We start from the raw sequence: 15,302 nt of genomic DNA on the forward strand, positions 1-15,302 counted from the left end.
CCCACATCATCGTACCAAGTCTTGGGATGACCCTGCTGCCTAATTTCTGGTAATGCTTTTTGACATTGAAAAGTGTAAACATAAAGATTTTCTCTTCTAGTCATTGAAAAGTGTAAACATAAACATTATCTCTTCTAGTCATTATCATCTCCCCTTATCAGGGGTAATAATTTCTGCCTTACATGTGTCTTCACCTTAAGGTTGAAATTCAACTATGCTATTGCAATAGAATTCCGGAAAGGTCTTAGTTCACCAGACTAGAAGACACAGTAGGCCACCAAAATTCCATGTCAGAAATTATTCATGTTGAATTAATCGACTCACTTTAGATTAACATTGCTTTCATATATTTGTATACAGTATGTAAAATGAAGTATTGCATACATATACGTGAATACTCCATACCATCAAATAATCCGCGCATCCTAATTTTAGGGAGGAAAAAAAAAATGCTGTAATTTGTGTTTTATTTACAAGAAATTAATCCTACATAATGATGTACTCCAAAATTTTATAAGATATATTTGTTTTAAGAATCACATCATAATCTTCACATGCTGTTGTAGAAGCATCTGCAACTCTACCTACAATAGCAAATTAGGAAACACTTACTTACTTACTTACTGGCTTTTAAGGAACCCGGAGGTTCATTGCCGCCCTCACATAAGCCCGCCATTGGTCCCTATCCTGAGCAAAATTAATCCATTCTCTATCATCATATCCCACCTCCCTCAAATTCATTTTAATATTATCTTCTCATCTACGTCTCGGCCTCCCTAAAGGTATTTTTCCCTCCGGCCTCCCAACTAACACACTATATGCATTTCTGGATTCGCCCATATGTGCTACATGCCCTGCCCATCTCAAACATCTGGATTTAATGTTCCTAATTATGTCAGGTGAAGAATACAATGCGTGCAGTTCTGTGTTATGTAACTTTCTCCATTCTCCTGTAACTTCATCCCTCTTAGTCCCAAATATTTTCCTAAGCACCTTATTTTCAAACACCCTTCCAGTAAAATTCCCGTGTTTTCCCTAATCGTTTGTGGATTTTCTCCTAACATATTCACGTCATCCGCATAGACAAGCAGCTGATGTAACCCGTTCAATTCCAAACCCTCTATCTTGGATAATTTTGTAGGCTATTGGAGGTCATGATGAATGGTTCCAGCCAATCAGAAAGAGACCATCTGTCTCACCTCTCATGCTATGTATGTGGGAGATGTAGAATGTTTTTGTTCTAGCCTGGTTTGCAATGGGAAGAGTCCTGTGAATAATTCGTTGACAATTCAAAAGAACAGTTGGAATCGCAGACCGGGAAGAATTGTGAACGAATTGTTAGAATCAATTTGTAATATATTATTGAATCATTGGAATTGACTTCTGAAAAAGAATTGTGTTGCCCAACTCTATGCTACACAGACTGAGGCGCGAAGCCGAACACTATAGAATAACAGGATCCAGTGTTTGAAGCAAAGTGGTACCAACCTTATTTCAAACAATGCGCACATCCCATTTTTTCTTCACTAAATTGCGAAAAAAAAATATGTGCAGAGGATTCGTGTATATGCAGTATTTTATACATATTTGTGGATTCATATATCATGTTTGTGTTCTTCTTTCAGTCTGCTGGTGAACTAATTGCAGAGGCTGTTCTAGCAATGGAGTATGGAGCATCATGTGAAGATATTGCAAGAACATGTCATGCTCATCCAGTGAGTGTCATTTTATTAGTTACACTTTTCTTGAATGTTTATTTATATATAGATGAAATAGAGACAAGTTTGCTCTCTTATTAGAGTGACAGATTGGAGACCTGAAGTGACAGGTTCAAGTCAGAGTTCAGACGAGATTTTTTTATCATGTCATAACTACCAGAATGACTCAAGAGTTTCACTCAGCCTTCTATAAAGTTGAGTACCGATTTCTTTCCTGTGCATGGTGCTGATTACAGCAGCTCTTTTCTAATGCAGAAATCGGGACACATTGGAGCTTCACCTTTCTCCTTCAGGGACACCTCACATAAATGCAATGGTGGTCAATACATATTGAAGTTTCCTTTTGACGTTTTAATCTCGAACACCACCATCATTCACAAATAACATTTTTTTTTTTTTTTTTTTTTTTTTAATATATAATATTATGTGACAATTGTCTACGAATTTCAGCCTTGTATTTAGCTTTACCAGTTCTTCTTTGTGAGGTACCTGAAATAGCCATTTTTTTTCTTAAATTCCATCGATCTAAAATAGCTTAACTCAATCATGATACATTATGTACAGATATGAAAATAAAATTTGGAGCTCCCTTATTGTATAAATTTCACTTACAACACACTGTGCATTTGCAATAAACAAGAGCCGCTGTATATATGCTACTTGTGAACAGTTGTGCGAAATTGTTGCCTACATACAAGTGGAAGCCCATTAAGACTTACTCCAAATTTTAATTTCGTATCTGTATAAGTCTACTACCTTTGTGTCTTATACTGAAAAATGAAATGTAGGAATTCATTTTGTAATAATTATATCCTTTATTCTAAAATATGAAAATAAATTCCCACATGTGCCTTATATAGGAATTCATTTTCATAATATTTGTATACTTTATTTCAAAATATGGAACAAAATTTCTGCAAATGTTACAGCAATCTAGTGATTTGTGAAGGATCCAAGTTTCATTCTCCCCCTCTTTCTCCGTTTATTGACTAATACATCGTTCTTAGTGATCTAGTGATTAATATACTGTCCTCTAAATTAATCTTGGCCCAAAGTACATGGTTTCTTATTTGGATGAGGACAACAGATTTATAGGTGGAAATATTTCTGTGTATCGTTCCCATCAGATGAAGTAAAGCCATTGTTACAATGTACAATAAAGTTTCTTTATACTGTACATTTTCATGGAGGGCCGCAAGATAAACACAGTAAAACTTCATTTGTACATTTTTCACATTTATACGTTTTTTTCTAAAATCTCGACAAAATTCCTATACTTTCCATGTTAAATTATTTCTGTTACACGTTTTTCACACTTACACGATCGTATTTTAAACCCTGATAGGTACAAAGCTTCATTTATATGTTCTAATTAAATTTTGCTCGAAATTAAGTTCATTGTCGTGCAAATGTAAGAACGCGAAAATACCGTATTTACGCACACCAATTTTTTTATCCTAAAATCCAGAAAAAGAAACTGGCGAATATAATATGCACCTGTGCTATAAACCACTAAGATTAAAATTTTTATTAAAATAGGTTATAAAGTCACTCCCTTACCTCTAGCTATACATCACATTCATCCTCATTTGCAGTATCAGAACTGGAACTTCTGTTCAACAGGTCTGGGTTGATGTCAGAACATTGATTGACAATGACTAATGCCAAGCTACTCTTTCATCAGTAATTATCAGTATATTCTTTTGGTTTAATTACAGACGCACAATTGTTGAGAGTTGTATTCATAAAATCTCACAACAAAATAATAAATATTATTAAGTCATTCTAATAGTTAAAAGTAATATTCTTACTAGTGATTGCTGTCAAAAATGGACAAGAAATTACAAATGAAAAGTGCGCGAAAGATGAGAAAACAGAACTCGCAGTGGCCGTTTCTGTTGGTTGTTTCCCACCATATTTCGTAACATAAATAAAGCTTTAATTTTAATTTATTCAAGTTGAGTGTTTGCGTGTAAATATATTACGTACTCCGTAGGTGTGTATTATAATCACGTAAATACAGTACAATATATTATGTTCTTTGTTAAGATGTTGCTGGCTTTGAAATTCCTAGAAATTCGAAGCTGCTCATTCTTGTCTCCGCAGGTGCTAGGTTCAGTAAATCGGTTATGCACCAGTGGTAGAATCAATTCAGAAAGAACAAGTATACGAGTATGTGCAGAGGCAAGAAATGGAACATTTTAAACTATGAGGATTCTGCTCCAAAGCTGTGACTGCACTGAATACAACTACTATCCTAACACCTCTCAAAAATGAAAAAAAAAAATTGACATTTGACTCAACCTGATATGACGAGAAGTTTGCTGATTGGTTTTTTAATTTGAATGAGTGGAAGAAGAGGAAGTGTGTTTGTAACTGACTTTTTTTTTTATATAATCACATGTTATTAATTAGTTTCAAATGTAATTAAATGCCATTCAGTTTGAAGTTTTTCTCACTTTTACTTTTTTTGTTTAGACCCCCATAAAAATGTATAAATGAAGTTTTACTGTATGCATAAGTGAGAAAAACGTATTCAAGTTTACACAAATATTTCTCATAGGCCAAATGATTGATTGATGAAAAAATCGAAAAACTGAAATGTTCCAACAGTACTCACAAGACTTCCCTTAAGGCTACTTGATTGATCATCTTGACTCTGTTATCATCATCATCATCATCATCATCATCATCATCATCATCACCATCACCATCACCATCACCATCATCATTAATTGTATGTATGTATTGTTATTGAAAAATGGTGGCAAAGGAAACTTTAGTATCCCATGAGATCCTGTTCCAGACACCATCTTCGTACACACAGATTCTACTTGTACTTACAGGAGTATGAACTACGAGGCGTGTTCTTAAAGTAAGTTCCAAAACGGTGTAGTAAGTAAACGGGAAGATATTTACAAACCATTTTTGTTGCATTGTATTCCCTACACTTCAATTACTTCGCAACATAATCGCCACCATTATTGAGGCATTTATCGAGTCGTGGCACAAGTCTTTCTATCCCCTCATTGTAGACTTCGCCCGCCTGCGATGCGAACCACTCCCGCACTGCTGTTTTCACTTCGTCGCCATCAAAACGTTGACCACCAAGGAACTTCTTGAGGTGCAGGAAGAGATGAAAGTCACTCGAAGCCAAATCTGGGTTGTAGGGGGGATGGCCAATTTGTTCCCAGCCAAATTTCGAGTTGAGATTTTAGGTGTCACGAGCTGTGTGTGGCCAAGCGTTGTCATGAAGCAACACAACTCTGTCGGTCAGCATCCCATGTCTCTTGTTCTGAATTGCGCGACAGAGCTTCTTCAAGGTCTGACAATAGGTTTCTCTATTAATGGTTTCACCCCAAGGCAAGAATTCAATGAGTAGGACTCCTTTTCTGTCCCATAAAACAGTGCACATGGTTTGTTTAAATTTCTTTTTCCTTGGCGATGCAGTGTGCCTCCATTCCATGGACTGCTGCTTCGATTCAGGTGTCATGTGAGACACCCAAGTCTCGTCACTTGTCACGATGTGGTCAAGAAACTCATTGTCTTGCTCACTGTAACGTGTGAGAAAGCTCAGTGCACTGGAAGCTCATTTGGTTTTGTGTTCCTCGGTGAGCATCTTGGGTACCCATTGTGAGCATAATTTTCGATATCGTAATTGATCTGTCACAATTTTGTAGAGAACACTCCGCGACATTTGTGGAAAATTCAAGGAAAGCGAAGAAATTGTGAACCTCCTGTCCTCATGAATTTTTTCATCGACAGCATGCACCAAATCGTTGATCTAAGATGGCCGACCGGTAAGCTGCTTGTCATGCATAGAGACGCAGCCCTCATTGAATTTCCTAACCCATCTCCTGACCATTCCATCACTAATGGCATCATCACCACACACCTCACAAAGTTGACGATGAATGTCAGCTGGTTTGATGTTTCTCACATTCAAGAAACAGATAACAGACCACATCTCACAGCCGGCGGGGTGCTCTATCACTTTAAACATTTCAACTGATCACAATTAACCACACACACATGGACTGAAGCTCTGAAACTGCATGCACAGCTTGCCTGAGGACTGAAGAAGAAAACACACATGCGCAAAATAACGATTGCAGCGATGTGACGGCTATAATTGAAAATGGAGCTTACTTTAAGAACACGCCTCGTAGATTCCTACAGTGGACACTTCCTGTCTAGTCGCCTGACTAAAGGTGCACTAGTTTAGAAAACTAAGTGATTATTTCTTTAGATATTGGTAACCAACCAACAAACTTTGCTTTTTACACTCATAATATTGTCATTAACCTTCAGGTGATCTAGTGCTTTAATACATATACATAGTGCATCTGCCACATGAATTTATAATTATTTGTTTTCTTTTCCAGACATGTTCAGAAGCCTTCAAGGAAGCAAATGTGGCTGCTGCCTTTGGAAAACCAATCAATTTTTAGGCTGATATAAAGTGTAAAGCAACTGTATTATTTGCAGCATTTTCCATTGGTTCATTTCACTGCCCTATTTGTTCAGGGAGGTGTGGTATAGACTCGTCAATCTACTGTTACTTGTTATGAAGGTAAAAGAATTGTACCACATTCTCTCTTCGTAGTGGATTTCAGTTGGGATGGAACTGTTGCACAGTTGTCAGTCCCACATGATTATGTTGGATTGAATTTCACAACTTGTCAGATGTACTTGAGTAACCATGGGTCACGCTTGGTTTGTGATATGTCATAGTGGTAGATGTGCAATTTGTATAAATTTGTGAACATTTTTGGACTAAGTTAATTCAGTTTTACACATTTGCATAATAATATTTCTTGGATTAACTTATAATAATTTAAAACATTACATTGAAAATAAATTACATATGAAAACTTTCTTCTTCCAAATTTGTAACACATTGTGACATTTTCAATCTCAGAATGGTGTGATGAATTTTCTGGAAGATAGGACATTGTTGGTTCAATAATGAAAGAAATATAAGAATTCATTATGGAAGAAAATATATTATGCAGCTTTATACTTTCTTTTCTGTCTTTGTAAATAGATTCAAATTTTTCTGAGAACTCTATTTTATTCGAATAACATTCTTATGTTTTTTTCACAATGAATGTGTTTTCTCCTGATGAATTGCTTAATGTTTTCTTTATTGGGTAGGAGAAACCACAGTCATAATCACTGATTATTACGTAAATAAATATTTACATCTAATTTTTATGGCATTAAATTCCTTCTTTATGAAAACTGTTTTTAGTATAACAACAAGAACTCCCATTTTATTTAAACTGAAACTCTTTATTTCATAAGTGATTTTCAGTTTTCTTGGTGATTGAATTTAAATTTTACAACCATGTGCTGAGATTTAATTTCTCGTATTTTTGGGATTACATTTTAAGATTTAATTTCTCATACTTGTGGAACTAGGTATCAATTCTTTTCTCAACATTATATTGCTTAAGCTCCGGCAGAGTTATTAACTCTATTTAGTATCTATGCTTGACTAATCCAAAAAAAACTGATTCATTTACTATTTATGAACTGTCCTGCTAGGACTCGAGCAGTATCACACTGAGGATGAAACCTGTAAGTAGCTTCTAAATATTCAAGAAACTAATTTATACATTTGTAGAACCCAGAATTTTTTTTATGATTGGGAGTTTCATTAATTTGTTACAATTTTTATCTTCAAGTAAGTTGCAAATTTTTACAATTCTCTGTAGAATTTTATGCAGTAATTTAGTATGGAACAACAAATTACGTCGTCATCTTCTCCCTTCAAAGATTTGATCCATTAGGTTACATCTCATGAGTAGGAACACCCGATTTTCGCGAATTTCTGCTAATTGAAAGGAGACTGATCTACACTACACCTATGATGAGATGAACTGATAATGCAGATTTGTTGGGATGCCACAGGGGAAGCGGAGCTCCCAGAGAAAACCCTCATGTTACCTGGACCAGGGATTGCCCAACACAAGTTATAAATCGGGGGTATGCCAGGGATCGAACCTGGTTCCACAGGATTGTAAATCAAGCACTCTAGCTATACTGTTTTCGCTGTAAGAAAAATCCTAATGTAAACACAAGCACGCGGCTGTCATACCCATGATTGGCTCACAGTCGAAACACTCACACGACACAGGAAAATATAGTCCGTATTTGGAAACTATCATCTTGTATTATTCGAAAATAAAAAATTGAATTCTAGTTGTTAAACACAATGAAACATATAACTTCACTCGTATGTAAAATGCTATGTAAAAGAAAAGCTATTTTTATATTTTGTTATGTACTATGAACGCGGATGAATACAAACAGTAATACCGAAGTAGTCTGTTCTTGTAACAAGCTGGCGTCACTTGAGCTCGTAGTTGTTCATGTAAGCACGTGGTACTGTAGTATGGCTTCTCTATCCTCGGTGTGTTTGGTTATTAAACATAAGAGTGGAAACCCTCTCAAAAGCGGAGAAAACAAATAGTTTTAAATGTATATCATAAGTTATGTGAGTTTTAATTAGAGTAATTATAAAGTAAATGTTTCCTAAGCAAATGAGCGCATAGTAGTGAGGTTAGGCCTACTTGACGAGTAACGGGAAATGTTTAACATGAAAGAGAATGTACAACAGTAGGCGGGAACATGTACTGAGAATCTATGGCGCCAAACAGCAGCCAATGAAGCCTCACTTCAGTCATGTGCTATTGTTTATATTAGGATTTTTTTTACAGCGAAAAGATTATACTAGACCACCATGATGGCTGTGCATATAAATCTAGGTCCTAGGGATGACTTACCTGCTCCTTGCAAAATGAAAAGTTTTAAAATGTTATATTGTCTCATATTGGATTGATTTACTTCTATTTCATGCCTTGTGAGAAATGTTACGGAAGCAGTGTATCATGGTGTTGCAGCTTTCCTTCATTTTAAGAAAATGAATGAGATCAAAATCAAGAAAGAGTAAGTGTATAAATAAGAGAATTGTAAATAATTAACATTTTAAGAAGTATTACAACTATAGATATTATTTTATGGTAAATAAATAGCAAGATTTCGGTTTAAAGCATTCTTCATTTCAACATAAAAATGCAGTGAACGTATATTACATGGTTTTAAACGAGTACATTTTTTGATCTTCATTAAGTACTTGCATTTATATATTCTCTACAATGGCTACTAATCAAAATCAAATATTAAAAATTTAATTATATATTCTTTCTATTAATACATTTTCATAGCATTAAACAAGAGAATAAGAAATAGAAAAACAGAATCATTACATTGTTGTATTGCATCACTCTTCGCCAAATTAGGTAAAGAAGTTCAGTATTTTTTGTTCATTTGTTAGAATGTCTGAGTTAGCAGTCGTTACTCTCTTCTAGTCTTACATTGATTATGGAGGGAGAAGAAAATGTACATCAGAGAAGCGAAGCACTGTTGTGGTAGTCCTCTAGCATTTCCTGTAGGACATGTTGTACAACATTTGCCTCATTGGTGCGGATAGTTTTGCACATTTAATAAGAGACTGAAAGAGCACATACAATTTTGTGAATTTTGTACCTGTGATTTTTTGGATTTTGTTTCCATCAGTGTGTCAGTGTCTGCAGCATAGACATTCAAGAGGTAAAAAAAAATTGCACTGACTAAAAAACCCTATTTTACATAGTTTCCTTTCAAAGATAGCACAGAAACATTTTTGGAAACAATAGAGTTAGAACTTCAGGCTACAGAACAATTGGATGTAATATCTCTTTCATATTACTCTTTTTTTTCTCTCTCCTCCTTCACACTTAGATTTTTTTAATGAAAATCTGAGTGCATTCAGTAATGAGCATGGAGATTGATTCCACGAAGATATTTTGACAACAAAGAGGTATCAGGGCAAACAGAAGTTTCTCAAAGCTGCTCGACTACTACTGGACATTGCAAAAGGACATTCCAAAGGTCAGATATCACAGGAAATATTGTAAATGAAATAATTCGTGTATGTATTAGTTTTTTTTTTAAGCTCTTGAAGCAGTAGAAAGTAAAATCTTTGCATATTTGAATTCATTGTAAACTTCTTAAAATATAATCGAAATATAATAAATAATTAAAACAGTTGTTGTTTCAGCACAATATTTTCATCAAGGCTTCTTTAATCAGATATGTTTTGGGGTTACTGCTTCCCCATTAGTAATTAATTAACTATTAATTAATAGTAATTGATGATCAGATTTTATGTCTTCTTGACTGACGTGATGCATCAGTGAAGAAGACACAAAATCTGATCGTTGAGCTGTGATTTCTTTTTAGTTGGTTATTTAACGACGCTGTATCAACTACGAGGTTATTTAGCGTCATTGAGATTGGTGATAGCAAGATGGCATTTTGAGAGATGAGGCCGAAAATTCGCCATAGATTACCTGGCATTCACCTTATGGTTGGGGAAAACCTTGGAAAAAACCCAACCAGGTAATCAGCCCAAGCGGGGATTGAACTCACTCCTGAGTGCAACAGATCAGCAGGCAAGTGCCTTAACCGACTGAACCACGCCGATGGCGATCTGTCATACTAATTACTGATGTTGGGAAAGCAGTAATCCCGAGACACGTCAGATTAAAGAAGCCTTGATGAAAATATTGTGTTTATACAACTGTTTTAATTATTTATTATATTTCAATTATGTTTTAAGAACATAAATTCATAAACACTGTTAAATAGTGACCATATTGCGTATTTATTTGTCAGTGTAAAATGACTGTACACTTACAAATGGCTTTTAAGGAACCTGAAGGTTCATTGCCGCCCTCACACAAGCCTGCCATTGGTCTCTATCCTGTGCAATATTAATCCATTCTCTATCATCATATCCCACCTCCCTGAAATCCATTTAATATTATCCTCCCATCTACGTCTCGGCATCCCCAAAGGTCTTCTTCCCTCCAGTCTCCCAACTAACACTTTATATGCCCATATAAATTAGCTACGTATTACTCTGTGAAAAGATTTATTAAATCTACATACTTAGACTTCAACAAACAAAATTTGATAACACAATCTCAAGGGAAAAAATGGAACTCTCTGCATCAAAATCCACAGTTAATTCCCGATTTACCACGAAAATCGTCTGTAGCTGCATTTAGATTGGCAATAGGCCATGATTGTTTGGCCAAACACCTGCATAGAATTGGAATATATCAGTTCCCTAACTGCCCATTGTGCAACTCAAACCAAGAAATGGATTCGGAACACCTCAAAATCTGTGCTTCAGTGGCTGGCCATGATAATATCTTCGAAAAATATTGGAGTGCAAGAGGTCAAATGACTTTATTGTCAAACGCCTGGCATTAGAAAACAACACAACAACAACAATTTGATTCATATGGCAAAGAGGAGTCTTTTGTCCAGTGTATCCAACAAATATATCATTGTTCGTTAATTCTTCAGCAGTTTCTTCTTCTTGTTCATATCTTGCCTCTGTGAAGTCATAGCTTAATTATTCCTGTAGCATGCTGTGTTAGCATTTTGGAGATCCTGACTAAAGATTTCCATTACTTGATATTTCAGCAGAAGCGTTTGATAAATCGAAATCCTTTTTGTTGGGCTCACACTCATTCTGTTCTCTAATGCTGTGTATGTTCTTGTTTCTTAATCTATTAGACTAATTTTGTTCATACTCTATATCTACAAGTCAGTTTGTTGGGAAAGGATGCATGTTTTCTTGCTTCTTTGTACATCTTTCCTTTTCTAAATAGAGAATCGATTTCACGATGATTCCTGAATATTTCTGTGGCTATTGTCCATCAGTTTTAATAGTCCAATTTTAATTTATATTTTTGTCCTTTATAAATATAATTGCTGTGTGCAGAAGGTATGTAATATATACTGATATTAAATAATTTCTTTTCACAAGTTGAATTTTGCAATTAATTATGTCTGGAAGAATTTATTTCTCATCTCTATTACATAATCCTCTTCAGGAGTTTAATTTTGCAATGATTGTAGACTACTTCTGGAAGAATTTGTTGATGGACGAGTTATTTCAAATTTCTTCTCAGCACATAGTAATTTGAAAGCTAATTTGATCCACAGTCTCATTACCAGTTACTCTATAATGACTTCATATCCGCTTTATTTAAGTTTTGTTAACAGTATTTATTTAGTGATGCTTTCTCCTGAAATTGTAGCTTAGTAACTGGTTTTCTAATGCGATAACGTTTTCAGAGCCAATTTTGAATTTGTTAGAACGCAGGCTTTCTTTCTCATATTGTTTGCTGAGGACGGTAAAAGACTAGTGTAATTTTTCTTCAATGTAAGCATGAAATTATTTGAAGTCTTTACAGCAAAATTGCGGCAGGTTTGAATGACTTCTTTCTTCTTTGTTCACAATAGACATTGCTGATTCAAGTCTGTAGTTCTTCTTCTTCTTCTTCTTCTTCTTCTTCTTCTTCTTCTTCTTCTATTGACGTTTCTGTTTATACAGCTCATCTGACTTAGCCTCCTCCAGACACCTCTATCCTCCCAAGATTTTTCACTCATCACTGTTGTCCATTCCATTCCTCTTGCATTTAAGTTCTCCCTTATCTGGACGAACTACCTGATTTATTAAAAGGTGATGCAGCCTCTTCACTGATGATTTCCAAGTGTCATAGAAGGTTTGAGATGAAATAATTTCTTAATTTTAATAATCAATTATAACTTTTCTCTGAAGGTTTAGAAGGTTTAATGCATTAATTTTATCGTCTTCTGTATTTTTTGTTGGTAGGGCATGCTGAAAAGTAATGCCTCCTATTTTTTTTTTTTACGCTGTGAATATAGTTAAAAATATTAGTGATAGTACATTGTATTCAGTGAAGTTTCTGCTTTCAGTGACGCAAGTTTCATATCTGCCAGTAGAGAGCTCTGAGTTATAGTCTGAAACATGGTGGCATGTACCAGGACTATGTCGGTGTGTCTGAAGCACTGTGTTGTGATAGAATTTTTAACAGCAGAAAATGTGTCCCCGATAGACATTCATCGGAGATTGAAGGCTGTATATCATGATCAATGTGTCGACATCATACTGTGCGACGTTGGTCTGCTTGTGCTTGTAATGAATCTGGTGCTACTCTCAACTTGTGTCACAAAGGACGCAGTGGAAGACCACGTACTGCAACTGATGATGCTCATCGGAATTGTGTCAATGAACTCATTACAGCAAATCATCAAATAACGCAAGAACATCTGTCAATGAAGTGTGACATATCAAGGGAGCTTGTGCAGGCAATAATTGCAGAACTGGGATTTCGAAATATTTGCTCACGATGTATGCCTCGAATGCTCCTTCCTCACATGAAACAGAAGAGATTGGACTGTTGCCAACAATTCCTTCTGCGCTATGAATGGGAAGGTGATGAATTCTTAAAGAACATTGTCACAGGTGACAAAAGCTGGATACACCACTTCGATCCCGAAAACTAAAGGTCATCAATGCAGTTCTGCCACAAAGGAACACCTGCACCCAAAAAGTTCAAGGCTCAGAAGGCAAACTCATGCTTACAGTCTTTTGGGATATTCAGGGTGTGGTGCATATGGAATTCATGCCTAAAGGTGCTACCATTAATTCTGTAAGGTATTGTAAAAACCTACACACCAGTGCAATGAAAACAGAACACATTCAGCATCTTGGTTTCGCTGTTGTTGATCATCCTCCATATAGTCCAGACCTATCGCCATCAGGTTTTCATCTATTCCCAAAACTTAAAGAATACCTCAGAGGACATCGCTTTGATTCTGATGATGCATTACAGACAGAAGTGGAGCTGTGGTTCATTACAAGCACGAGCAGACCAACATTGCACAGTACTGATGTCGACGCATTGAACATGATAAACAGCTTTCAATCTCTGATGAATGTCTATACGAAACTTCCGTCACTGAAAGCAGAAAGTTCACTTAATACAATATACTATCACTAATATTTTTAACTATATTCACAGCGTAAAAAAAAAAAAAAATAGGCATTACTTTTCAACATACCCTCGTATTTTGCTCTAACCAGCAAATGTTACTTACAAATATGTTCTACTTGGAAAAGATATTCTCTAGTGTCTTAGATTTGATCGGCATTCTCCCAACTACCTACTTATTAAATCACCTAGTTGTAAATTCAAACAATATTTTGCACTTAAAAATCATCTAATAAATAACTATCATGTAAGAATTTACACATCATTCGTTTACATGTTAGTAAATTGTATGATTAAGAATTTGCAGGTTACTAAAGTGCCTATTCAATATGCTGTATGTGTGTATCACATAATGAATGTCCATAAAGGACTGATAATTTAATTTCGTAATAAAAATAATTAATTATTGAAAAATTACAGATATTTTTATTTTAGTACAAATGCATTTATTTTGGTTGGTAGTGAAACATTATCTGTTTTTGTTGCGATTAGTTGTCATGGAATGTTATTGTGAAAACATAACATAGAGGAAGCATAACACAGTTTCTTCAGCAAATGTTATGGAATGCTACACAAAGCAATAATGCATTGTTATGCAGAGACAGGCCGAAGATTTTGTGGTATTTTCGGTCGAGGAAATGCACCTAATCAATCAAAAGTTTAGAGACTGATTAAGAAATATCAGGAGAAAAGATTGATTGTGGACATTAAATCACCTGGATCTCACTGTGCTCCTCTGTGTCTGGAAAACATTGCTGTCATGAGAGAGAATGTTGATGTGAGTCCAAAGAAATCAGTTTACTATCATTTACAACAATTAGCCATTCAGAGAAGTACCATGCAGTGAATTCTCAAGAAAGATTTCCATCTGCATGCCTACAAGATTCAATTGATATAAGAAATCAAGCCAACAGACGATTTGAAATGCCGAGAATTTGTCAATTGAATGTTCTGCAACCAAGAAGTGGATGAAGATTTCTCAAAGAAAGTCTTCAGTGATGAGGCATACTTTCAACTTACTAGATACATGAACAAAGAAAATTTTCGGATTTGGGGCACAGAGAACCCTCGAGTGATTCATGAGCAGCTGTTGCATGCACAACGAGTCACTGTTTGATGCTGATTTTGGGCTGATAGTGTGACTGGGCCTTACTTTTTTGAAGATGCCAGAAATGCAGTAACATAGAATGGTGAACATTACTACAGGTATAGATAGTTGTTATGGACTCAATTGGACGGTATGAGTCTGGAAGACATGGTTCGAGCAGAACAATGCAACCAGTCACGCTGCGTGCGAAACAACTGATTTGTTGGGAGAAAAATTTCCTGCCTGTCTCATCTCGTGCAACTGTGACCAGACCAGACCACCCCACCTGAAGGCTTGTGATTTGACCCTATGACTACTTTCTCTAGTGGTTTATGAAATCTTGTGTTTATGTCGACAGTCACGAACAATTCCTGAGTTCAAGGAAGAAATTCGACGTGTAGACGAGCCACAACTGTGTGGCAAGATCAGTGAACATTTTGTCGAAAGAGGTATAGTGCCAGCAGAGTCGTGGAGGACATTTGTTTGATAAGTAGTGTTGCATTATTAACAGCAAGAAATGAACTTTGTACTAAAATAACAATTTTATTTTTCAATAATAAAAATGATTTTTAT

General features: G+C 35.5%; 1 protein-coding gene across 1 annotated transcript in view; it reads left to right on the top strand.

Moving 5' to 3' along the window:
- Positions 1-6,929, top strand: part of LOC138715253 (dihydrolipoyl dehydrogenase, mitochondrial) — a 29,083-nt gene extending 22,154 nt beyond the window's left edge. The window contains exons 11-12 of the mRNA XM_069847979.1: positions 1,626-1,715; positions 6,104-6,929. Of these exons, the coding sequence (XP_069704080.1) occupies positions 1,626-1,715; positions 6,104-6,169 (156 nt within the window). The 3' untranslated portion in view covers positions 6,170-6,929. The remainder of the gene's footprint in view (positions 1-1,625; positions 1,716-6,103) is intronic.
- Positions 6,930-15,302: the final 8,373 nt, after the last annotated feature.

The sequence above is a fragment of the Periplaneta americana genome, chromosome 15 (genome assembly GCF_040183065.1).
Source record: "Periplaneta americana isolate PAMFEO1 chromosome 15, P.americana_PAMFEO1_priV1, whole genome shotgun sequence".
NCBI lineage: Eukaryota > Metazoa > Arthropoda > Insecta > Blattodea > Blattidae > Periplaneta > Periplaneta americana.